General features: G+C 40.6%; 1 protein-coding gene across 2 annotated transcripts in view; it reads left to right on the top strand.

Moving 5' to 3' along the window:
* SPAST (spastin) overlaps positions 1 to 26,958 on the top strand; it is a 75,847-nt gene extending 48,889 nt beyond the window's left edge. For both annotated transcript variants that reach the window (XM_073672791.1, XM_073672790.1), the window contains 10 exons: positions 214 to 288; positions 372 to 443; positions 1,067 to 1,142; positions 4,811 to 4,902; positions 9,158 to 9,237; positions 9,876 to 9,918; positions 19,938 to 20,017; positions 20,145 to 20,215; positions 22,330 to 22,370; positions 24,687 to 26,958. In XM_073672791.1, coding sequence (XP_073528892.1) covers positions 214 to 288; positions 372 to 443; positions 1,067 to 1,142; positions 4,811 to 4,902; positions 9,158 to 9,237; positions 9,876 to 9,918; positions 19,938 to 20,017; positions 20,145 to 20,215; positions 22,330 to 22,370; positions 24,687 to 24,809 — 753 coding nt within the window. In that variant the 3' untranslated portion in view covers positions 24,810 to 26,958. The remainder of the gene's footprint in view (positions 1 to 213; positions 289 to 371; positions 444 to 1,066; positions 1,143 to 4,810; positions 4,903 to 9,157; positions 9,238 to 9,875; positions 9,919 to 19,937; positions 20,018 to 20,144; positions 20,216 to 22,329; positions 22,371 to 24,686) is intronic.
* The last annotated feature ends 450 nt before the right edge of the window (positions 26,959 to 27,408 follow it).

The following is a 27,408-nucleotide window of genomic DNA, read 5'->3' as shown; positions in this document are numbered from 1 at the left end:
ACGGAGCCCTTATATAGGAAAAGCCACCCAATGCAGTGATGACGGACCTAGATTTGAGCTGCTCTTGCTAGATTACGGAGCATTAAAGGAATATTGAGGAAAGAGAAATGGGTCCGGAAAACCCTATTTTAACAATTGTGTGACATATACGTTACGTGCAGGTTCTTAGTCCTAAATGTCATTACTTTATGGCTGCACTTTATTTGCTTGCAGTTGTTCACTGGGCTTCGAGCGCCTGCTCGTGGGCTACTACTGTTTGGTCCTCCAGGAAATGGAAAAACTATGTTGGTAAGATTCACTGCAGTAATGTTAGTTTCTGTATATTTTGATGATTGCACTTATTTGTTTTGTCCAATTATTTTACCTCACAGGCAAAAGCGGTAGCAGCTGAATCCAATGCAACCTTCTTTAATATAAGTGCAGCCAGTCTCACCTCTAAATATGTAAGTCACATATGCATGCTAATGGAAGGAAGATGTGTATAGTACTGTGCAAAAGTTTTAGGCACGTATAGAAAGTATGCTACCTAGAAGAGTTGAGAGCCAAAACCAGGTGAAGAACAATCAGAGAAAAGGTATAATAGAAACAAGTCACCAATTCTGCATTTATCACCCACTCCTGGTTTTGGCTCCCACTCCTGAGAAAAAATACTGACCAAATACTGATAGTGGCTGTGGCCGAAGGCTAAGGGTGGTCAAACCCAATATTGATTTGATTTATATTTCTCTTTTGTTCATTCACTTTGCATTTTTTTTCATTGATAAAAAGGAACTATTAACACATCTATTTTCTAAAGCATTTTTAGCGTGCTGCATTTTTTTACACCTGCCTAAAACTTTTGCACACAAGGGACAAATATGTTAAATTGCCGCTTGCTATATTCTTTTTACTTCATTCTGTGTGTGTCCTACATAGAACAAATTCATTACACAAATCCACAGATGTAAAATATGCTCCTCACTGTGTTGTGTGGCGTTTTTATGTTGTTGCTGTATACGCATGTACAAATGCTGCCTATACACTTCATATATTTTTTACTTTATTTTTTTTTGTCCTTAATTTCTAGGTAGGAGAAGGTGAAAAATTAGTGCGCGCCCTCTTTTCTGTGGCTAGAGAACTACAACCATCTATTATTTTTATAGGTAGGAAAAATTTGGCTGCTCTTTTTCGGAACTGTGAAATGGCTGTTTCAAACATGAATTTCTTTGCATTTTTACTTTTATGGTCGGTGTAAGAAAAAAAAATAAAACTGAGGAAATTGTGTGTATGATTGGACATATTACAGCTTAAACAAGGAAAAAAAACAAATCTACCGCATGCTGTAAAAACCTTACAATTTTCTGTTGCATTTTGTTAGCGTGTTCTTTCCAAATCTTATTCTCTGCAATACATTTGTGATATTATGGCAATACGGGCAAAGTACATTTAAGGTTGCGAGGAGTAAAAAAATTCATGGGACATGAAAGAATAAGTGAGGTGGAATCAGTATTATGTTGGCATCCCAGCACTCATGTAGGCAAAACATAGTAGATTGTGTGTTTTTAAAGTAATTTGTTTTGGGGGGTATGGAGAGATTTTTCTAAAGTTGCCAAATAGAAGTGACTTTATATACTGATAATAACTAAGAATTATTAACTGTACACTCCTACCCCCTATAACGAAGCCTCTGTGGTAGCACACCGTAATGCAAACCTCCCCACTGGATGCTGCTGCGATCACATGAGTGCTGGCCAGGTAGCCGTCCATCAGGACTGGTAGGGACTAATTTGGCATAGTGCTATTAAAGTGGTAAGTAACACTTGTTTGTTTCTTTTAGAACATTCTTTAGTTTGCCCACCTGAAAATCATGGAAAACCTTCTTGATCTATCACTATAGAATAATAATTTTTAGGCTGATAAACAAATTGGGGAAATGGCCTGAGATAAACATATGTATAAAAGATTAAGCTTGTGATGAAGGCTGGATATACTTCAGTTCGTAATAATTTGTCTTTTGCCTGCCAAGGACATGTCTCATTTGTCCTTGCAGGGTGTCAACTCGGTAGCCAAGGACAAGAGGGGAAACTGAGAGGCAGCAGGGACACAAGGGGGACGTATGATAGAACCTCATCCTGTGCATGCAATCAGCTAAGTCCTTTAGTGTGGGAACCTCAACTCCTCCCCCATAAGAGATTGATATTGTGCATTGCCTTATCTGTTATGACCCGAACTATAAAACTAGCTAGTGTCCTGGCCTTGTGATTGCCGTAAAAAAAGACTATTTTTAGTCACTTATTCTAAAAAAAAAATGTCTAAAAAGTGCTCCAAAACCTTACCAACTGAAACTCCAGTTCGTCAAGCAAAAAACAATCCCTCATACATCCCAGTCACTAAAAAAAATAAAGTAATGGGTCTTAGAATATGGTGACTCCAATTTTTGAATTCTTATTTTTTTTAAACCATATGTTATTGACAGCAAAAAATAAAGTATGAATAAATTATAAACATTTGGCATCAGCGTGCCTCTAATGACTCAAACTATTATAAAAAAAATAAATAAATAAAAAGCAGTCCTCCTCCTGAACCGTAAATTGGTACCAATAGAAAATACAGTTCAGTGCCAAAAAATAACTCCGTACAGATCGATCGATGAAAAAATTAAACCGGTACAGAACGCTGACGTGATTCTTTAAAACTTTGACACTTGGAGTCAAAAATGGTCTCTATATCCTTTAATGACTGAAAGAGTTTTCAAAATGGGATCACTTCTGGAGGCTTTACTGTAGTAACACCTCTGATCTGCAGATGAAGTATGGCAAAAACATTCCAGCAAAATTTGCACCCCAAATTGAGCTCCTTTCCTTCCGAATCCTGCCATGTGCCTAATCAGTTGTGTACAACCACATGGAGGGTATTGCTGTACTTCCGAAAAGTTGCGTACATTTTTTTTTCAAAATTCCTCTTGCAAAAATAGTAAAAAAAAAAAAAAAAAAAATGTAATCTACATAATGCTGTAACCAGCATAAGTTTTTAATTTTAACAGTCCAATCGTAAATAAATCTGTGACTGCCTGTGGGGTAACAATGTTAACTATATCTGCAGTTGAATTCCTTGAGTGTTTACTAAATTGGTCACTTCTTATTGGCTACCACCATACTGGTATCTCGGGGGTTCTGCAAAGCCGATGTGGCCACCAAAAACAATTCTAGCAAAATTTGCACTTAAAAGCCAAATGGTGTTCCTTCCCTTCTAAGACATGCTGTGCACCCAAACAGTAGGATGCACGAGCTGCCATGTTTGGGAGAAATTGCATACAAATTGCAGTGTAACTTTTCTTGTATTACCTCTTCAGAAAATTTTAAATAAATGACTAAAGTAAAATATTTTCATTTTCACACCCCTGTATTCTTAAAAGCGATGAATACCTGTTAGAGTAAAGTGCTCGCTACACTTCTAGGTAAATTCCCTGAGTGCTGTGGTTTCCAAAATGGGTTCAAGTGTCTGGGCAGTTTCTGCATCTTTCTTTCAGACTAATCCAGTAACATGGCGCTCCTTCCCTGTTGAACCCTGCTGTGTGCAATAACAACGGTATAATAACTCATACAGTGGGTGTAAAAAGCCTACACACCCCTGTTAAAATTCCAGCTTTTTGTCATGTTAAAAGCATAGCAATAAGAATTATTTCTGATGTATTTTCACCTTTGTCTCCAATAATCTGTGCAATTCTATTGAAAATTAAACCGAAATCTTTTTTGGGTGGAAAAAGAAAAAATATTTAAAATAATGTGGTTACATAAATATGCACACGCTTAAACTAATAATTTGTTGAATTAGCCTTTGAATTTATGGCAGCATTCAGTCTTTTTGGGTAGGAGTCTATCTGCATTGCACATCTAGAAATGGCAATCTATGCCCACTCTTCCTTGCAGTAGTCCCTTATGTACAGCGCCCTCTTCAGGTCACCTACAGATTTTCAGTTAGATCCAGGTCTGGGCTCTGGCTGTAAATTGTTAAATAAATTCAGAACATATTGCCCTGGCCTCATTTATTAAAACGGTCTTAATGAAAAGTCTGTTCTTGCCCAGCGTGGCTTTCATTTAGGCAGAGCACTTTACAGAATTAAAGCTGAGCTCTACTTGCTATGAGCTAGAACGATTAGCTTTTCTTTTAGACCGTTTTCATAAATGAGGCCCAAATGTGTCGCAAAAAATACAAATTCTGAATGACTAGTTTACCTGCATGCATTCCAAAATTTCTACGTACCGTGCTACGTACCGACTTTGAATTTTTCAGCCTAAAACCAGATTTTTGGTCTCTTCAGTTGTGGTGATTTATGTAAAAATAAGGTTAAGGATAAAGCCTAGGTGATGTGTATGGACTCGTGCTAAACCTTTATTTTAAGGCGGAATGGTAGATCTAATTTTCTGTTTTGGGTCACAATTTAGCAAAGAACATCCATTTATTTGTGCAATATATTTTACAAAAAAAAAATTCACTGACGCAAGATTGCATGAAGATGCCTCCGTGTATAAAGTGCTGCTTGATTTTATTTTGATTATGTACCAGGTGACTGCTTTCAGAAAATGCATAAGAATGGGGCTATATATGTCATTTATATCTATATAGATGTATATTTATCTATAAACTAAATATAACTAAATGTAACATAAAATATAATTATTCTTTATCCTACTATACACGTTAAAAGTTTGAAAATTGTCTTGACTCAAAGTGTAAAAACAAAAAATCTTGACCACGAAAGGGTTAATAAAGATCTGACTTTCCGGTTTGTGTGCATATTCAATTCTGCCTGTCTTTCCTTTCTTTAAAGATGAGGTGGATAGCCTTCTATGTGAAAGGCGAGAAGGAGAGCATGATGCAAGCAGACGATTAAAAACAGAATTTTTAATAGAGTTTGATGGTGTAAGTACTGATTACAGAAGTAAGGCAATAGAAGTGTAAAGTGTTCATATGCTTATTTGAGCTAGAAATTGTTACTGTTCAGATATAAAAAAAAAAAAAAAAAAAATTTAGCTGTTATTGTCCTCACTAGTCGTTCATAAGAAGGTTCTACTCATTAACACTCTAACCCCTAAGATAACTCTTGCTGTGACATACAGGTGCATCTCACAAAATTAGAATATCATCAAAAAGTTAATTTATTTCAGTTCTTCAATTCAAAAAGTGAAACTCATATTATATAGAGTCATTACAGAGTAATCTATTTCAAGTGTTTATTTCTGTTAATATTGATGATTATGGCTTACAGCCAATGAAAACACAAAAGTCACTATCTCAGTAAATTAGAATACTTTTATAACAGCTTGAAAAAAAAAATGTTTTTAAAATCCAAAATGTTGGCCTACTGAAATGTATGTTCAGAAAATTCACTCAATACTTGGTCGGGGCTCCTTTTGATATCAATTACTGCATCAATGTGGCGTGGCATGGAGGCGATCAGCCTGTGGCACTGCTGAGGTGTTATGGAAGCCCAGGTTGCTTTGATAGCAGCCTTCAGCTCGTCTACATTGTTGGGTCTGATGTCTCTCATCTTCCTCTTGACAATACCCCATAGATTCTCTATGGGGTTAAGGTCAGGTGAGTTTGCTGCCAATCAAGCACAGTGATACTGTTGTTTTTAAACCAGGTATTGGTACTTTTGGCAGTGTGGACAGGGGCCAAGTCCTGCTGGAGAATGAAATTTCCATCTCCAAAAAGCTTGTCAGCAGAGGGAAGTATGAAGGGCTGTAAAATTTCCTGGTAGGTGGCTGCGCGGACTTTGGTCTTGATAAAACACAGTGGACCTACACCACCAGATGACATGGCTCCCCAAACCATCACTGATTGTGGAAACTTCACACTAGACCTCAAGCAGCTTGGATTGTGGCCTCTCCACTCTTCCTCCAGACTCTGGGACCTTGATTTCCAAATGAAAATTGGAACTCTTGGACCTTGAGGAGTGGGTCAATGACTGCCTTCTGGACATCTGTCAAGTCAGCAGTCTTCCCCATAACTGTGGAGCCTACTGAAACAGGCTAATGGACCTTTTTAAATGCTTAGGAGGCCTTTGCAGGTGTTTTTTGTTAATTTCAATTTACTGAGATAATGACTTTTGTGTTTTCATTGGCTGTAAGCCATAATCATCAACATTAACAGAAATAAACACTTGAAATAGATCACTCTGTTTGTAATGACTCTATATAATATGAGTTTTACTTCTTATATTGAAGAACTGAAAGTAACTTTTTGATATTTTATTTTTATGATATGCACCTGTACTTATTTACAGTTTTTCAAGTGTATAATATTAATGGCCCATCCCTTTGATGTTCCAAAAAAAACAGACACGTACAAAAGATCATTGCATTTACAAAATGTGTACAATATAAATCTTTATTATGCAACACAAATAAAAACAAAAAAATTGTTCACACTGTGCCAGAACCTGTTTCCTAGGCCATAATCTGACACTGGGATACAACCCATATGACCGGCATGATATCCATTATATATAAATTGCTCTATTGGTGAAGACACTCCAATAATTTATATATAATGCAATATCAAAAGAATATAAAAGAGGTAATCAGTAATACTGCAAATAAAGTGCCATGTGCCTAGTCACCCAGGTAAATTGGCTCATATGCAAATGAGGACCTCGCATGTATCGCCACAGGAGGTGGCTTCCTCTGGGATACCCCATCAATATCTAATGATGAACTGAGACATGGCCTTTTGTCTTCTCCTTGGCTCAGGCTATTGCTCTCTCCATCCGCCAATCACCGGCATAGCAAGTCAGTGCATGGAGAGCAGATTCTTCTGCTATAGGGCAGATGGATTATACAGTACAGATTACTAAACCAGCAGTCCTAAATAGATGATTAGCATGTAATTGCTTAACATATACTGGGGCAAGTGAAAATTGGGGTAGGGGTTTGGAGCTGTTGCTTTAACATGCATGTGATTTAAGCCATTTAATTATATTTCTAAATATTTAATACTGGAATTTCTTCTACAATCATTTTCTATAATGTAGACGATTATGAATTATTTAATACTTTAACACTTTTTAAGACCAGGCATATTTTGACCTATGCATTCAAGGAGCTACATTATTGTTGGCTTTTTTGTCAGCATAGCTGTATGAAGGGTTTTTTTTTTTTTTTTTTGCGGGTTGTCGGTGGCACCATTTTGGGACACGCCTATCTAAACTTTTAATAAACAAATCACTGAAAAAATCATTCACATACTACCAATATTAGATCGCTCACTGACAAAGGGATAAAACTTGACTTTTAATACCAACTTTGACTATAAAATGTATACAGACAGTGCACTCAGTATTCACAGGCTGATGGTTAGTTAGAGAGTGACAAATAGACCAACATAACCCCCCCGCCCCTACATATAGGAGGAGCTGCAAAGTGTCACTTCATTATCATAAGTCCTTTGTCTCTTCCAGTTTCTTTGTCCACAAAAATAACGACTCATCAGGAGACTAAGACCTATATTGTACTTAACAAGACTAGACAGTGAACCCCTAAAAACAATAAAAATTAACGTTACAATGCACTGTGGTTTGGAATCTCACCTAGAGAATGTCCCAAAGTCTACGATCTCCCCATACTAGCACTGAGCAGTATGTTACACCATTAGAGCAACCACGTAAAGATCTACAGCGTGTCCAAAGGACAGATCTTTACGCGTCAGATTTTCAATTAATAGTATTCGCTAGCTGTACTGTTTATTGCAGCTTCTTCAATTCACATAGACAGCTATTTCTTATAGTGTAATTAGTTGATTGAGGATGCCTATGACACTCCTATACTTCCACAAGAATACTGAACCGATTTATTCCTGTATAAAGATCTCCTTATATCATCTTGCCCAACAGCTCAGGATTATATTATTGCACATATGTGTTCATTCGACACCTCTTTCTCATAAAAATCACCTATATTCTTATCCTTTATAATTCCACGTATTCCCATTTTAGATATTAGAGAACTGTCTCTCATATATATCACTAAATTCATATTTTTCTTATTGTATATAGTCCCAAACCAGTATAAATTATGAGGCCACTTTACAGAGATTCTAGTGGATGGCCTGGAGTATATCACAATTGAATGCAATGATACACCATACCAAGGTACACTTCATTCTATGTATAAGACACATTATTGTTATAGCTAGAGTTGTCTTTAACACTTTATTCTTTGTACAGGACACTAGTTAGTTGGGAGCTAGGGGTGATCCCTCAGTGAGGTGTTAGGAGCTCTGTGATCAAATGTATAATTAAAGTAATGTAGAGATGGGTGTGAAGTCTACATTTGTCTATTTGTCACAGAGACAAACCATCAGGGTGTGAATAGTGAGTGCACTGTCTGTATATATTGTATAGTCAAAATTGGTATTAAAGGTTAAGTTTTATAACTTTTAATAAAGTTGTGTGTTTTTTTGTTTTGTTTAAATTTTACTCTATTTACAAACTCTGCAAATAAAGTCCAAACTTTATTGTTTGGATCAGTGTTGTTTTGGCGCTATACATTTTATAGAGCTTTGAATGCTTATTTTTCTTCTTACGACAAACTGTACATTACATTGGTGGCGCATACAACTTTTAGATCCCTTGTTTTTGCACTTGTTTGGGAACCAGAATGAGCATGGTAGGATTTTTATTTATTATTCACTTAATCATTGTTCACCTTATTGTGAGTACCAGTGAGGTTATGACCAGTCTAAACGTGTGTGTGTGTATTTATTTTTTAAAATACATCCTTTGCATGTGAAACCAAAACTTTAAATAAAAAAATAAAAAAACTTGGATTTTTTTAAAGGCAATAAAAAATGATAGTTTTAGAGTACAAGTAGATTCAATTATAGAATACACAATTCCTAAAAAAATGCATAAGAAAATCTATTCCAATGCAGTGGGAGCTTTACTGCATATTACAGTTGATGCCTGCTGTGTCTTCGCCACCCCTGGGATGAATACATACATCCTGAGGTAGAAACTTACTCCCCATCAGGACGTATATGTGTGTCCATTTGCTGTAAATGGTTAAATTCCTCCATATTTTTAGAGTGCGTGTTTTTTTTTTTTTGTTTTTTTTCTTTTAAATCCATAAGTATCAATACTTTTTATTATTACTGACATGTCCTGGTTGTTTAACAGGTACAGTCTGGAGGTGACGACAGAGTTCTTGTTATGGGGGCAACTAACAGACCTCAGGAGCTGGATGAGGCAGTTCTCAGGTATAATGCAAACTCATTTTTTTGTAACGGGAAGTACTACTATGTATAATATGCATGGTGGCTATAGTGGGGTGTCATAATGGGTAAGAAGGGATTGTTTAGACTGGCTCTCATATTTACTGTTACAAAGTCATAAATGTGCTGCCTTTTAAGTCGCTCTGTTAAGCTTGATATGAAGGTATACATTCCCCCATATGGTGAACAGTGAAGTTAGTTTCAGGTTGCAATCTTCATGCCTTGATTCATTTTCAGACCCGACAAACCAATTTCTGACCATAATCCAGCAATCCAATCAAGCGTTTTGCTCGTTTGTCAGATTGGCTGCATGTTTGCGAATGCCCATGATTGGGAATTAAAGTTCTCATTAACACTTTTTTGGCAAGGATCCGCATTTGTAATTCGGCCTTAAGTTTGCAATCTGCTTTCAGTTGTCATTTCCAGTAATAAATGCTGTATGTGAGTTTTGTAGGCCAGATGCTGCAGTCTTCACTAGCGCTCGTGTGTGCATGGCTTCAGTCTTGGAGGGATTTCTCCTTCAGCCAATGAATGATTTCCTCTCCTTTTTGTCTTCTGCAGATAAGTTTTATAATAATTATTCTGCTATGCATATATTTCTTACTAAATCATTCTGTTTGCAGGAGATTTACTAAAAGAGTTTATGTCTCCTTACCAAATGAAGAGGTATGAATTTTTCTTTTTCTATTTACTTGTCAGAATTAGTTTCTTTGTGCCCAATTCTTTATGCGCTGCAACTGTGCGATTCCCTGAGCCAGACAGAAAAATGTTATGCTAATCGGAGTATGCAAAAATCGATGCAGTGTGATCCTTAACCGCTTCCCGTCTATGAATGTAACAATGTACAGATTGCAAGTAGTTTACCGGAATGTGACAGCAAGATCGTTCCCTCTGTTAGTCTATTGGCACCTCAGTGCGATCATGCTGATAAGGAAGTCTAACCTCCATGTTGGTCATACACCACAGATTCAGCCAGAGGCAGTGTGCAATGGGCTATCTCTGTCAAACACTAGCAGGTTAGATAATTCACAACAATACATAAGTAGTACAGCTTATTAGCCATGTGATCAAAGGATCAGATGTTTAAGTCTCCTTGTGGGATTAATAAGCATTGAAGAAAAAAAAATAACATTTTATATTTTGTCTTTAGGATTTAAAAAACCCAGAACCCAGCTTTACAACATACATTTGGTATTTCCGTGTTCGTAAGGACCCGTACTATAAAATTATATTAATCCCTCTTGGTGAACGTTGTTGGAAAATATATGAAACTATGCCAGAAGTATAACAAAATAAAATGTAATCAAAATGTCCTATGTACAGTGGCTTGCTAAAGTATTCAACCCCCCCTTGGCATTTTTCATGTTTTGGTACCTCACAACCTGGAGTTTCACTTTTTTTTTTTTTTTTTGAGGGTTTGCATCAGTTCATGCAAAGATCATGCCTACAACTGTGAACATTTGGTCTTTTTATTGTAAAGCCGCAACAAATAGGACAAAATAACTGAAAAGTTCAGTGTGCATAACTATTCACCCCCTAAAGTCATTACTTTGTAGAGCCTCCCTTTTGTGGCAATTACAGCTGCAGGTCGCTTTGGATAAGTCTCTGAACTTTTGTAATACCCCAGAATTAGGTATTACTATAACTGTGTACTATTATTTATATTATTGAAGTTTAGTGCTATTTCATGTAGGAAGTTGTATTCTAGTCACTGGATGTCAGCACTTGTTGCAGCATCCCAGGTAGAAAGCAGTTGGGCTCCTCACTGAGGCAGGTGAATGGTTTGGTGGGTGGAGCCTCTGGGTGTACAAAAAATAGCTGTAACAATTATTCCAGTCAGATTTCCAGTGAGCACCTCGGAGTACAGTTGGGGACCAGCTAGTGAAGCAGCCAGAAAACATGTGAGGGGAATATTTTTTCCCCTTCCAGTGGGCCGAAAAGAGATGGACTGACCAGAAGAAACCTGAAGACTAGGACCCTTGAGGCAGATGGCATTCCTTGGTCTGCACAGCACCCTAAGCCTACCAGAATGTGCTGCGCTGTGGACTCAGGAGGAGTATGGGTCTGAAGGGTTGTCCCCCATAATGCAGATGGGAAAACAGGAATCCTACAACATAATGAAGGTCAGAGGAAGCCGGGAAATAGGGGTCTGCTTGGTTATGTCACCCAAGTGGGATAGAAGACTCTAGTCAGCGTGGCTAACAGGATAGGCTTTGTTTACACTAAGGGTATATGCACACAATCCAGACAGGCAGCGCTTTGGACGTAGTATACTTTATGCTGCGTTATATGAACGCAGATGGATCCGCATGTGTTCATTGAACCATGTGGATTCACTGTATTCAATACATTGTAGTTATCTAATTTCTCTTGCGGAGACTAGCGACTCCGCAAGAGAAATTGACATGCTGCGGTCTGGAAAGACGCGTCGCATGACCGCGGGTGATCCACAGGTGCATGGAGACGCATAGTGGATATGGGATTTCTACAAATCCCATCCACTGTGCTGTAACATCTGGCCCCTGAGTGTTTGACGCTGCATAACACGCAGCGTCTCCAGATCGTGTGCACATATCCTTACTGGTTATCACACCTCATATATGCAATTTCCTATATCTGTCGCTTAATGCCTGTCTGAGGAACTTTGTCATGTGCACGTTATGTTGTACCATTTATAGCTGTGATCCTTTTTGGCTGTTACAAGTAAAAGTTTCATCTGTTTTACGTTTGTCTGTCTCCTGACTCTCCTGTCACCCTCCATATCAACATCATGGGGAACACCACCATTACTGCCACAAGAAGAGGGAACAATAAAAGCAGTTTTAAATCTATCCCCCTCCTCTCCCCACACAGCCGTGTGCCCATGTTCACTGTGCACCAGAGTGCTTGGCACGGCCACCAAACTCCATGACAGCAAGAAAGGATCCGACCCATGCCCCATGTACTGTGCACCTTGCGCTCATGGTGTCACATTTTTGGTGTAACAAACTGCTGCTGAAAAACATCCCCACAGCACGATGCTGCCACCACCATGTTTAACTGTGGGAATCACATTTTTGGGGTGATGAGGTGGGTTGGTTTGGGGCCAGATATAGCGTTTACCTTGGTGACCAAAAAGTTAAATTTTGGTGTCATCTGACCACAGCACCTTCTTCCATACATTTGGGGAGTCTACCACATGCTTTTTCGCAACCTCAAAATGAGCTTTACAAGGTTTGTGTGTAAGTAAAGCCTTTTTTTATTCGGTCGCCCATGACAGCACCACGTGAGAGAGAGGATCCGCCCATCAAGGACAGGAAACCTACAGGTTAAAAAGGATGGCCCTCTCCTCCCGCCTCAGTTTAGGTTTCCTGTCCATGATGGGGGACCTTGCAGGCTTACCTGCAGAAGATGGACTCCTGTCCCAGAGAGGGCCACAGCAGGTGGTTGGAGCCGGCCCGTCCCGGTCCTCTGGAGACGCCACGGCAGGGCTCATGGGGGCGCCTCCGTGAGCGTTGCGGCAGGCGCGACATCGCCTCACGGGAGGTAGATGTCCGCCAGGTGTGGGGCCGCTAGCGGGCTTCCTCCCCCCCCCACCGCTACAGCTTGCAGGAGATCCAGGTCGCGCTGGCGGCGCACGTGACGGGCGCGACCTTTTGACGTGACTTCCGGTGCGCCGGGCAGGAAGCCCTGTGACGTCACCGGAAGGGGCGGGGCTCGTTTGAATTTTTGGCGCGAGCAGCTGAACGCCGGGGGATTGAGGACCTGGCGGCGAGGAGCCCACCTGGATCCCACCTGGACCTGGGGAGGAAGACCAAGGAGCAGGTAACGCCCTCCTGGGTTAAAAAAAAAAGAGAGGAGCACACACCCACACATGGTACCGGTATGGCCAGTATATAAAGTGTCTGGTAACATACAGAGGTGCTTCCCAGCCAATTCTTACATTGTAAGCTATGGAAGATTCACAGGAGCTGTCACCTAGTCAACAACATCTGCTGCAGGAGCAGCCCTCTGGGGAGCCCTCACAACTAGTGGCGCAGCGCCATTCCCGGCTAGGGTTTGGTCGTACAGCTAGAAGAGCTACCACTAAGAGCAGGAAGGACGGTCCGGTGCGGCGTGATTCCTCGCCATGCATGCTGGATTCTTCTGCTTCTATGGTACCGAAGGTTCTGTGGGGTGAGTGGAATCTTCGTGAAAGTTCTACTAATGTTTCCTCCTTCTTTCTATCTATGACTTTCTTTTAGAGCAAGAAATGTTCCTCGAAGTCCAAGCACAGAGAGTGTGCCTTATGCAGCTGTCCGCTCCCTGATTCATATAGCAAAAGGTTATGTCGGCTTTGTATCAGCAAAATGATATCGGAGGAGACCACAGATTTTTCCCTAGGCCTAAGAACTTTAATAAGGGAAGAAATAGGCAAAGCATTGCAAGGTTCAGAGTCTGGGCATATTCCTCAAGAAACCCAGCTGGGTTCAGACTCTGAGCTATCGGTCGCTTCCTCCTCCGCCTTCTCTTCCTCTGATAGTGAGCCAGATAGACAGTGCTTCCCCCTGAAGGAGGTCGATGCCCTAGTAAAAGCCGTCCGATCTACAATTGGGATAGTGGACTCGAGGGTAGAGAAGTCAGCTGAGGATGTTATGTTTGGTGGTCTGGGGCTAAAGAAGAGAAGGATCTTTCCAGTAAATTCAAAGGTGAAAGACCTCATTGATAAGGAGTGGAGAAAGCCTGACAAGAAGAGTAGTGTTCCTCCATCCTTTAAAAGGAAATATCCGTTTGAGGATGCTATGTGTTCCTCCTGGTTAAAAAAACCCAAGCTGGATGTTGCTGTTACCAAAGCAGCGAAAAGAACTTCCCTCCCGTTCGATGATATGGGTGCATTGAGAGATCCCCTAGACAGACGGGCTGATACTTTCCTGAAAGGGGCATGGGAGACAGCTGCAGGAGCACTGAGACCAACAGTAGCAGCTACCTGTACGTCCAGAGCCCTGATGGTGTGGCTTGAACAGCTAGACAGTCAGTTGAAGGATGGGACTTCTAGGAAAGACATTATTTCTTCCCTTCCACTGGTTTAAGGGGTGGCAGCTTTTCTTGCTGATGCATCTGTGGACTTGGTGAGGTTGGCAGCAAAGTCAGCAGCACTATCAAATGCGGCTCGGCGAGCCTTGTGGATTAAAAGCTGGCCAGGGGATTTACAGACTAAGTCCAGACTGTGTACAATTCCGTGTGAAGGGGAATACCTCTTTGGTCAGACCATGGACGACTTATTGGAGAAAGCGGGGGACCCTAAGAAGGGGTTTCCATCAGTACCTCTACCCTCCTTTAAGAGATCGTTCTGGAAGAGGAGATATTTCAGGGAGCAAGACAAGTCTGATGAAAGAGGTCGAAAAGGTAGAGGTCTACGCTTTGGTCCGTCTCCAAAAATAGAGCAGAAGCCAGGGGATACACAATCAGCCCAGGTGGGAGGGAGATTGTCATTTTTTGTCCCAGCTTGGGAACAGATTTCTCATAGTAATTGCCTCACAAAAGGTTCATGATTGTTCCCTCCAGTTCTTCCCCAGAATGCCAGGCTGCCCTCGTTTCGGAAGTACAAACCCTAATAAGAAAGCACGTCCTAATTGAGGTTCCGGAGGCTGAAAAGGGTCTTGGTTTCTACTCCCCGCTCTTCTTGATTCCAAAACCGGATGGAAGTTTCAGGACAATTATAAATCTGAAATCCCTGAATAATTTCCTTAAAATACACACCTTTAAAATGGAGTCTTTAAAATCTGTAATAAAGTTACTTTTTCCCCACTGCTATATGGTAGTGCTCGATCTCAAAGATGCGTATTACCATATCCCAATTCATAGTGATTACCAGAAATACTTGAGGCTGGCCATTGAAATAGACGGGGTGGTTAAACACTTCCAATACACTGCACTCCTCTTCGGTTTAGCTATAGCCCCACGGGTTTTTACTAAAGTCATGGCAGAAGTTATGGCCCATATAAGAGAAAGGGACATTCTAATTATCCCTTACCTGGATGATCTCCTGATAGTGGGGAATTCGTTGGTTCAGTGCGAGACCCACCTGCAGGAGACCATGTCGGTCTTAAAAAGTTTGGGGTGGTTTCTAAATTTAGAAAAGTCTAGACTATCTCCACTCAAGGTACAACAATATCTGGGGGTCATATTAGATTCCAGGAAACAGCTATGTTGTCTTCCAGAAGAAAAAATTGATAGAATCCGGGAGTTGGTAGAACAATGTATACGTAAACCTTCTATGTCACTTCGTAAGGCCATGTCACTATTGGGAACCTTCACCTCCACTTTTCCTGCGGTTCGTTGGTCACAATTGCATTCAAGAGCCTTTCAGTGGGATGTGTTGTACAATAACGCAGCTTTAGAGGGGCATCTAGACCGTAAGTTTACGCTAGGTCCTCGTGCCATATGGTCCCTTCTTTGGTGGTTACGACAAGACAATCTTGCTAAAGGGGTTCCCTGGGAATGTAGTCCAACTGCAGTCTTGTCCACTGATGCAAGTGCTACAGGTTGGGGAGCTCACTTTGAATGGAAATTAGTGCAGGGAACCTGGTCAAGCAGTGAGCGACAGCTGTCATCAAATGTTAAGGAGCTTCTGGCAGTGCAGCATGCGTTCAACAAGTTCCTTATATATTTACAGGGCCAGCATGTCCGTGTACTCTCGGACAATCAAGTCACGGTAGCTTACATAAACCACCAAGGGGGAACCCGCTCAAGAAACTTGATGAGGGTAGCGAACGCACTTCTGCTGAAAGCCGAAGATCACTGTCTCTCTCTTTCGGCTACTCATCTAAAAGGGAAGGAAAACATCACAGCGGATTTCCTCAGCCGTACTTCTGTAAAAGGGAGAGTGGTCCCTAAATGCACAAATATTCTCCAGAATCGTAGAAATGTGGGGTCTTCCGACTGTGGACTTATTCGCAACAAGAGCCAATCGGAAAGTGGGAAATTTTTGTTCCTTAAACCCCAGAGAAGGACCCCTGGCAGTGGACGCCTTCATGGTTCCCTGGAGATTTCCTCTGGCATATGCCTTCCCTCCCATGATCCTGCTCCCAGCGGTGATAAGAAAGATCAGGGCAGACCAGGCCAGAGTGATACTCATATGCCCCTTTTGGCCCAAAAGACCGTGGTTCCCTTGTCTCCGGAAGATGTCCATATCAGATCCCTGGGTTCTTCCGGAGATTCCGGACCTCCTCACTCAAGGGCCACTTTCCCATCCTCCATCCCCGAGTCTACATTTGACGGCGTGGAATTTGAAAGGGTGTTATTGACCAACAAAGGATTCCCCGCAAATGTAGTGAATACTCTCCTGGCTAGCAGAAAACCTGTTACCACTCGTATTTATGCCAGGACCTGGAGAAAGTTTCTGTCTTTTGCAGAAGTTAACGTGGAGGAGGGGCCCCCTATTGGGAAAATTCTGGAATTTCTGCAGCGGGGCTTAGAATTGGGTCTCACTACCAGTACCTTGAAAGTACAGGTGTCGGCGTTGGGAGCTTTATTTTCTTCCAATATTGCAGATAACTATTGAATAGCCCGTTTTATAAAAACTTCCTTTAGGTGTAGACCCATTACCAAAGTAAAGATGTCTCCCTGGGATTTGAATTTTGTCTTAGATGCCTTGACCAGTCCTCCTTTTGAGCCACTAGATTTAGTCTCCCCCAAAATTATTTTCCTAAAGACGGTCCTGTTAGTAGCCCTAACTTCAGCCAGGAGAGTTAGTGACCTACAGGCCCTTTCAATATGCCCTCCTTTTACGCAAATTCTGGACGATAGAATTATATTAAAACCTGATCCAGCCTTTCTTCCTAAAGTGGCCACTCTATTCCATAGAACCCAGGAAATGGTTCTCCCGACTTTTTGCTTTCCTCCCAAAAATTAAAAGGAGGAGAGACTTCACACTTTAGACGTTAGGAGGTGTGTACTAAAGTACTTAGAAGTATCACGTGGCTTTAGAAAAGATAAGTCCCTATTTATATGCTATCAGGGGGCTAGAAAGGGTTGTAAGGCCTCAAAGGCTACAATCGCTAGATGGATCAAGGAGGCCATTTCCCTCGCATACTCCTCAGGGGATAAAGAGATACCGGAGGGATTGAGGGCGCATTCTACCAGAGCGGTATCAACCTCCTGGACGGAGAAGACAGGGCTTTCCATTGAGGAAATTTGTAAGGCTGCCACTTGGTCTTCTCCCTCTACTTTCTATAGGCACTATAGATTGGATCTGGATGGCTCTGCAGATCTCACTTTCGGGAGAAGGGTGCTTCAAGCTGTGGTCCCTCCCTAATTTCCTTCGTCTCTGTAATTCTCTCACGTGGTGCTGTCATGGGCGACCGAATAAAGCCTTAGTTACTTACCGGTAACGGGATTTTTCGAAGCCCATGACAGCACCTTTATATTCCCTCCCTTCACTGGTGTTGTGCACTCCCGTAGATTTGATTTCTTTTTGTGCACCCTTGCGGGAAATTGATGAAAAGTAATGTATTTAATGTGATTATGTTTTGTCATAACTAACCTTGGCGGTACTCTCATGCTCTGTTAACTAAACTGAGGTGGGAGGAGAGGGCCGCCCTTTTTAACCTGTAGGTTTCCTGTCCTTGATGAGCGGATCCTCTCTCTCACGTGGTGCTGTCATGGGCTCCGAAAAATCCCGTTACCGGTAAGTAACTAAGGCTTTCTGCCCACTCTTCCATAAAGGTCACCTCTGGAGTGTATGGTCATATGGACAGATACTCCACTCTCTGCTTGGGAATTCTGCAGTTCCTTCAAGGTTACCTTTGGTCTCTGTGCTGCCTCTCTCATTAATGTCCTCCTTGTCTGGGCTGAGCTTTTTGGTGGGCGACACTCTTGGCTGGTTTGTTGTGGTACCATGTTTTTTCCATTTGATTATGGTGGATTTTATGGTGCTCCGGGGGGATCATCAGAGATTGGGATAATTTTTTTATAACCCAACCCTGCCTTGTACTTCGCAACAACTTTGTCCCTGACTTGTTTGGAGATCTCCTTGGTCTTCATGGTGTTGTTTGGTTAGTGGTGCCTCTTACTTAATGCTGTTGCAGCCTCTGTGGCCTTTCAGAAAAGGTGTGTATATACTGACAGACCATGTGGCACTTAGATTTCACACAGGTGGACTAACTTTCACTGAGCATGTGACTTATGAAGGTAATTGATTGCACCAGAATTTTTGGGGGGCTTAAGGTGTGAATACATATGTACATGCCAATTTTTAGATTTGATCCCATAAATTTAACTTGTGCCTATATTTTTCTCACTTCCCTTCACCAACTTAAACTATTCAGTGCTGATGCATCACACACAAATCGGATTTCAAAAACATTTAAACACAGGTTGTAATGTAACAAAATGGGGTGAATACTTTTGCAAGCCGCTGTATCCCAAAATAGCCGTCATACAGTTTTGCAAACAGAAAAATTAAAATGTTAAAGCTCTCACAATTTTACAACCCAACCAAGGTATTTCCTTGTGCAAATTAAAAAAACATAAAGCACAATATAAATTGCGGAAGTACCCAATCGTATCAATCTGCAGAATAAAATGAACATGTCAACTGTTGGGCACGATTTACTCCATATGAAGTAAAGTGAAAAAAAATGTATTTTTCTTATTATGCCTCCTAAAAGAAATTACTTTAAAAAGTGATCATAAAGATATGTATCCCCAAAAAATGGTATCCGTAAAAACTACAGCTTCCTATGAAAAAAGCAGAGCCCCCACACTGCTCCATCTACAGAAAAATAAGAGTGGTTTATCACACTATGGTAAACAAAAATAATTTTTTATTTTACTGCAAAACTTTAAGAATACAATATAATGAATCACATTGACCTGCATAATAAAGAACACCGCAATTGTACATAAAGGTGAATGATGATAAAAAAAAAATATATGTATGTATGTATGTATGTGTGTGTATATATAAAAAGATCTAGAATCTAGTTTTTAGGTTCATGCTGCCTCCCAAAGTGTGTGATAAAAAGTTGGTTGCATGTTCTACAAAATGGCCCCAACGAAAACCGCTTGTCATTCAGAAATAAGCTGATACCGCTCTGCTGCCGGAAGACTGAAGAGCACAAAAGCGCTTGTTTTTGGATCACCGTGTTCGAAGAGCAATACAAAGTGTCTATTGTAGAGAAAGCAGCCAGAGAAATTTGGTATTGTCGTTATCTTACTGACGTACAACCTAAAATGAACGCTTTTTGTGCAACACTGAATTGACTAAAATTTAAAACTAAAAATGCCATAATTGCTATCTTGTTTGTATTCCTCCCAATAAACGGTTAATAAGTTTGTTATAAGTACTGCAAAACCATATGGACAACGCATACTGATGAAAAAAAAAAAGCTCTCATATGACCACGTACCACCAAAAAATGACTAGGACACTTATGGTTGGTCATAAAGACCACACTCTTTCATGGCTGGAAACTGTTTATGAATATGGTGCAGATCTGCATAAAAAGGCATACGCTCATGTGACCTTGATGTGGTTTTTATTTCCTATAGTGAATCTGCCCCCAGGGCAGTATAAAGTAGTGATAAAAACACGGATTTCAGCCTTTCGGTTGTTATATGCCTGTGGTGGCAGATTGTCTTGGATATGTGTTGCTGTGTTTTTGTTTTGTTTTGTTTGTTTTTTTTATTTATTTTTGTGTGAAGATATAATTTTTATTTCACAGACGAGATTACTGCTTTTGCAAAATCTTTTAAGTAAGCAAGGAAACCCACTGACACAGAAAGAACTGACACAGTTGGCAAGGTAAGTCCTAGTCCAGAATTTCTAGTTCTTTGCACCTCATACCTGTAACTTCTCGCACTAGTTATTATTTGTGATCTCCTTGAGAGACTATGAAATGTCAGGGTTAAAAGGTTCCTTATTCCAACAGGCTGACCGAAGGATATTCTGGGAGTGATATAACTGCATTGGCCAAGGATGCAGCTCTTGGGCCAATAAGAGGTAATTGTGGATATGTTCCCTTTGTGTAATATATGTTTTGCCTTTTGGACCTATAAATATTGCATTTATTAAGGGATGATTCATTTCTATCTTGGCTTGTATCCACTTTGCCTGTTAGCGGCACTGATGTACTGTGCACAGCCCCTTAGTATATAGACTATGTAAGGTGTATATATACAGTACAGACCAAAAGTTTGGACACACCTTCTCATTTAAAGATTTTTCTGTATTTTCATGACTATGAAAATTGTACATTCACACTGAAGGCATCAAAACTATGAATTAACACATGTGGAATTATATACTTAACAAAAAAGTGTGAAACAACTGAAAATGTCTTATATTCTAGGCTCTTCAAAGTAGCCACCTTTTGCTTTGATGACTGCTTTGCACACTCTTGGCATTCTCTTGATGAGCTTCAAGAGGTAGTCACCGGAAATGGTCTTCCAACAATCTTGAAGGAGTTCCCAGAGATGCTTGGCACTTGTTGGCCCTTTTGCCTTCACTCTGTGGTCCAGCTCACCCCAAACCATCTCGATTGGGTTCAGGTCTGGTGACTGTGGAGACCAGGTCATCTGGCGTAGCACCCCATCACTCTCCTTCTTGGTCAAATAGCCCTTACACAGCCTGGAGGTGTGTTTGGGGTCATTGTCCTGTTGAAAAATAAATGATGGTCCAACTAAATGCAAACCGGATGGAATAGCATGCCGCTGCAAGATGCTGTGGTAGCCGTGCTGGTTCAGTATGCCTTCAATTTTGAATAAATCCCCAACAGTGTCATCAGCAAAGCACCCCCACACCATCACACCTCCTCCTCCATGCTTCACGGTGGGAACCAGGCATGTAGAGTCCATCCGTTCACCTTTTCTTCGTCGCACAAAGACACGGTGCTTGGAACCAAAGATCTCAAATTTGGACTCATCAGACCAAAGCACAGATTTCCACTGGTCTAATGTCCATTCCTTGTGTTCTTTAGCCCAAACAAGTCTCTTCTGTTTGTTGCCTGTCCTTAGCAGTGGTTTCCTAGCAGCTATCTTACCCTGAAGGCCTGCTGCACAAAGTCTCCTCTTAACAGTTGTTGTAGAGATGTGTCTGCTGCTAGAACTCTGTGTGGCATTGACCTGGTCTCTAATCTGAGCTGCTGTTAGCCTGCGATTTCTGAGGCTGGTGACTCGGATAAACTTATCCTCAGAAGCAGAGGTGACTCTTGGTCTTCCTTTCCTGGGGCGGTCCTCATGTGAGCCAGTTTTTTTGTAGCGCTTGATGGTTTTTGCAACTACACTTGGGGACACATTCAAAGTTTTCCCAATTTTTCGCACTGACTGACCTTCATTTCTTAAAGTAATGATGGCCACTTGTTTTTCTTTACTTAACTGCTTTTTTCTTGCCATAATACAAATTCTAACAGTCTATTCAGTAGGACTATCAGCTGTGTATCCACCAGACTTCTGCACAACACAACTGATGGTCCCAACCCCATTTATAAGGCAAGAAATCCCACTTATTAAACCTGACAGGGCACACCTGTGAAGTGAAAACCATTTCCGGTGACTACCTCTTGAAGCTCATCAAGAGAATGCCAAGAGTGTGCAAAGCAGTCATCAAAGCAAAAGGTGGCTACTTTGAAGAACCCAGAATATAAGACATATTTTCAGTTGTTTCACACTTTTTTGTTAAGTATATAATTCCACATGTGTTAATTCATAGTTTTGATGCCTTCAGTGTGAATGTACAATTTTCAAAATCATGAAAATACAGAAAAATCTTTAAATGAGAGGGTATGTCCAAACTTTTGGTCTGTACTGTAGGTCCGCAGCTTTTGGTAGAGTATTAGAAATAACAAATTTTATAGCATAAAGAAGAAAATATCCCACAGTTACTTCTCTACTTACACTGCAATGTTTGCATTTTGTGTAAGGAACTCCTATACTATTAATGTTGCATAATTATGGGGACACTGTAGCTATAACAAAAGAATTTTGCACTATGATTTTGTGCATCAGTGATATATGTGCAAAGAGTCATTTCTTATTGTAGAGCGAGAACTTGTTAACGTATTCATTTGTTTTCTGCAGTAGTTTCAGGCTAATTTTTTTTTTTTGTTTTGATGATAGAGCTAAAACCTGAGGAAGTGAAAAATATGTCAGCAAGTGAGGTAAGGCAACCTTATGTGTAGCAGATCTTTTATCTGATCTATTTATCAACCGTTTTTGTGGACAAAAGTATTGGTTCACACATCTCAGTCATTGATAATGACAACGGGGCTCAATGAAGACCAAAGTTGTATAAATTCCAGCACCTACCCTTGAGGTCTGCCCTGACAAAAAGAATGGCTTTTTCTGAAGAGCTCATGGAATCCATATGTGGTACTCTAATAGGATGCCACTGTTAAAACTATTCAGTTCCTGAAATTTCTCCCACATTCCCCCCAATCACCCCCACCATACACATGCACGCACGCATGCACTCTCTAAAAAAAAATTATGCAAACCTCAGACTAGGATTATTCAAAAGTGGAATTGTTTAAGCACCATAGCTACTCGGCTACAACGTGTTAGACCACATAAAGATTGAGGTCACTGAGGTGCTTGGTGCATGTCGTAAATGCTCTGCTTACTCAATAACTGCAGAGTATCAAACCTCCTCTATCAAAAGCAAGCGTAAAAACTGTGCTCTTGCAGCTTCATAGCATAGGTTTCCTTGGCTGAGCTTAAATCACCAAGCAAATGTGCAGCATCGGAGTGGTGCCGGCTTGGGTGCACGCCTCCGGTGGACTCTCAAGCAGTGAAAACGTATTTTGAGAACTGACAGATCATGCTTCTCTATATGGCAGTCTCATAAATGAGGCTGTGTTTGGCAAATGCCAGGAAGCGTTACCTGCCTGATTGCATTGTGCCAACTGTAAAGTTTGGTGGCCTGAAATATTTCTATGGGGTTGTTTATCGGGTGTTGACCTAGGCCCCTTAGTACCAGTGAAGGGATATCTTAATGCTTCAGCATACCCAGACATTTTGGACAATTGTTTTCTTCGAACTTTGTGCAATAAGGCACAGTCCTCCTAGAACATAAGAGGCCTTTTTAACTGTTCCTACAAAGTGAGGCCCATAAAGGCATGCTTGGAGGACTTGGGTGTGGAAGAACTTTACTGGCCTGCCGAGCCATCGAGTATCTTTTGGGCCAAGCTAGAATAAAGCTTTCTTGTCTAACATCAGTGGCTCATCTCACAAATGCTCTTCTGGACTAATGGGAAAAAATTCCCACAGACGCACTCCAAAATCTTGTAGAAAGAATTCCCAGAAGAGTGGAAGCTGTAAAGTGGGGCCAATTTCATGTTGATGTCTATTGATTTAGGATTGAGTGGGATGTCCTAAAAGCTCCCGTGTGTGTCCCAATACTTTTGGGTTTCTTTCTACCAATTGATCTATGTGAAACATAATTAAATTAGCTCTAAAGTTTGTACATAATAGAGTTCTGATTGTCCTCTACAAGACATATAATAGACATTAAATGCGAGCAATACACAGTCTATGTAACTTGGTTATTCCTGGATTAAAAATTTAAAACAAGTCAAGGATGTTTTAAAGTGAATCAGTCAGACTGTTTTTATGTAATCTGAGGACAGCATGAGATAGGGGTTTAATCACTGAATTAAATGATGTCACTTATTAGGCTGTGTGCTGTTTACTTACAATGAAGGTTTTATCACTAGGACATTATCATTGGTGGGTCTAGCTGCTTCATGTCAAGTCCGACCACATCCCTCCTCTGATAAGCAGCTTACTGTTAGTAGACCATGTACACAGAGCTGTGAAGTGAACTGGGTTAGCTTTTTCAGCTCTGCTGCAGTCTACATCGAAGAGCTCTGATTGTGTCACAACTGCTGCACCCAGTAAACGAAGCGCTACATCGCTGGAATCGGGGTCTTTTTCTTACATTATGCTGCTCTCAAATGATGTAGCAAAACATGCTGACATATTCCCTTTAAAGAGAAACTGTCAGCAGGTTTTTTGCTATGCAATCTGATAGCCGAATGAGGTAGGGATGGAGACCGATTCCAACGATGTATCACTTATTTTACTGGGTGCAGCAATTAGGATGGGCACAGTTTTCTCTGCTGCAGATATCAGAGCTCAGTTGTTGAGCGGTGTATAACCCCGTCCACACCACAGCTTTCTGTGTACATTCTATAGTGACAGCTGCTAATCCGTGCTGGGGGCATTGTTGGACTAGCAGGCACGAGGCAGCTTGTCCTGCAGTGATAATCTCCTTCTGATAAAACATTGATTTTTATTGAAATGGCAAAATGTAGCCCATTAAGTGACATATTGCTATAATCAGGATCTCTGCCCTTACTTCATGGTGCTTTAAGGTTACGTAGCAAAAACCTGGTGACAGATTCCCTTGAACACTAGTTACCTGTCATGTCTTGCCATGGAGTATACTAATAAATATTTCTTTTTGCATTTTCCAGATGCGGAACATCAAATTTTCTGACTTTCAGAATTCTTTAAAGAAGATAAAGTGCAGTGTGAGTGCTGCAACACTGGAGTCTTACATCCGATGGAACAAAGAATTTGGTGATACCACTGTATGAAAGGCAGAACTACTGTGCTGGTTTGTCAAGCTCCAGACTGCAAGCCTATGACAAGTCTGTACATTTCCAAAAGGAAACTTAAAGCGAAGAATTAAAAAAAGTAAACCCTGAAACGCGTGCACTAAGTCTCTAGAAGTCTAACGATGAAACCGATCTCTTTGTGAATGGGAATCTTAACAAAACATTTTTACCTGTAGATTGCAGTTAACTCTTTGGTATTTCTTGTTGGACAAGTTGAGCTGAAAGAAGAAATCTCCATGTGCTCAAAAGTGATATTTAAGTTGGGTAATGGCAAACTTCCAGTGAAATGATGAGCCTCTGTGCGCAGAGGAGCTACATCAAGGAAGACCTGTGCCTTGAGTTCATGTTCTTCTGTGCCTGCCCTTCTTTTTAATATTCTGACTCCTTATACACTCCTAGTTGTTTACTAACTGACTTTTTTTTGTAAATGTACATTAGATTCTGTTGGGGCAGAAAAGACACTGGGTCAAGCTTTGGATTACAACAGTAGCACTGGGTTCTTTCATGTGCCAAAAGGAACATTTTTGGTGACACAACATACAAAGATGATTAAAAGCACATGAAAAAAAATATCTGAAGCAGCTGGCTTGCTTTAACATCACTAGGCGGTGTAGTCCTCTTTTGTAATGTATTAAAAAAAATAATTTGGTAAAGTGCGGCAGTTGCTCTAGCATCTCCAAAACCTATTTTGAGAATGTTTCCACCAATATTTGAAACATGGCGGTAGATCAGTTCCACAAACCTCTCTCTTAACCTTTATTTCTTCTGGTTCCCAAATGCTTCCCATGAAGCCTTGTATCTACCCTGCAGGATCTTCTACAATTTTAACTTTAAGCAGCAGGAGGATGCCAAGACTATTTTTTTCCATTTGCAATATACTTCTATTTAATGTCTAAGTCTTAAAATGTGTATTAGAAAGCAATGCTCTAAACGGCTGGCTTATAATGGCTGATGCAAATGATTTTGTGTTTTCAGATTGTGTATATTGAATTGCAAAAGTACTTAGAAATATTTTTCTTTCATATCCCTATTGACATCCAGCCATGTTCAAGAAGGACAAACACAATGGGCCCCCCCTTCCCTTTCGCGCCATTGGAATCCATTTAGATTATTTTTATTTGTTCTTTTTTTTGTTTTGTTTTTGCCTTGAGGGTTTTTCTTGTCTGTTTAAATTAATATATGGAAACTATGGTAAAAACTAATGTTTGTCTATTGTGCTCAGTGATCTGCTCAGGAGTTTGAATGTTATATTTAGAGGATTCCCAATAAAACAGATGGGCCAATTTTGTGTTTTCTGTATTCCACTAGACTGCAGAAGTGTACGCAAACCTTTTCCCTTGCACTATTTTTTTTTTGCCACTGTTGTTATGTAAAGCGCCTTTTTTCAGCAAAGGGTTCTGGGAACTCTACCTTGACATTACCTTGATTTGTACCAGTATTGGAGCATCAATAATACCAGATAACTACATGAAAGGGAAATGCACAGCCAGCATAAATTGGAAAAAACATTTAAAAGATTGTTGGCAATCATGCTGCTTGGGTAACTTATCAAAGAGGCTGTTCTCCAGACGTCCTACCCTTCCCCACTGAAAGGTGTCTCCCTACATGTGTGTTTAGGAAGGGTGCGGAGCGGGGAGAAGCCGGTGGGAATTAGTCTCTTGGACGAGTCACTCGAGCGGCATGATTCTTGGTTGGCTAATGTGAGTTTTTTCAGAATAAAACATACCTGGCTGAAATGGCGGAGACTGTCTAATTCATGCTAGTCATAGTTTGAGCAGCATGAATACTTTCTCATTTTAAATTATTGTGGCAGCCCCCCAAAACATGTGAAAGTACCCCAATATCTTTACTAGTGTGTTCCCTCAAATGCTGAGCAGCTGCTTAGACAGGAAATGTGCACCCCCCCCCCCCCCAACAGCCTCCCAAAAAGCCACAAGTCTGCATATTTTTAATTGTGTTTTTTTATTTGCCATTCAGTAGCAATTTTTACTATGACTTTGAACAACTTTTTCAACAAAATGTTGCATGTTTATATACCCAATAAGAAAAGCAACGTCCTACTTGGAGACACAAACCTAGTATAAATACAAATTCTTAATTGGCAATAAAGAATGTTTAATTAACTGTGCATTCACAGAGTATTTCTGTTGTATTTAAGGGATTGTACACTATTATATTGATGAGCTATCCTTGGGATATGTCACCAATATCGGAACGTTGAGTGTATGACACTTTTCATCCCCACTGATGAGCTTGAAAATGGCTCGGGAAATGGCTGGATGTAAACCTTGTGGGGTAGCGGAACACCACAGATATTAATTTGACTAGGAGCTGATCTGCAGCACTCCAGAGCGACCACTACGGGGATGGAACAATGATGTCCTACTCTGTTCACTGTTTACATCCGGCTGGAGCTGGTAACAGCTGCTTAGTGGGAGTGCTGGGTGACCAACTCCCAATTATCTGATATTCATGACCTATTCTAATAGGTCCCCAACAGCGTTCTAGTGGGAAAACCCCTTGTGCACTTTTGGTAACCGTTCACTATTGCATGCATGAATTTAAAGTAAAGCACTTA

This window comes from Phyllobates terribilis, unplaced genomic scaffold, assembly GCF_046119375.1.
Source record: "Phyllobates terribilis strain yellow unplaced genomic scaffold, ASM4611937v1 Scaffold_3__8_contigs__length_932513732, whole genome shotgun sequence".
Classification (NCBI taxonomy): Eukaryota; Metazoa; Chordata; class Amphibia; order Anura; family Dendrobatidae; genus Phyllobates; species Phyllobates terribilis.
Note: the sequence above shows the minus strand (reverse complement) of the source record. Positions and strands in the feature narration are given on the sequence as shown.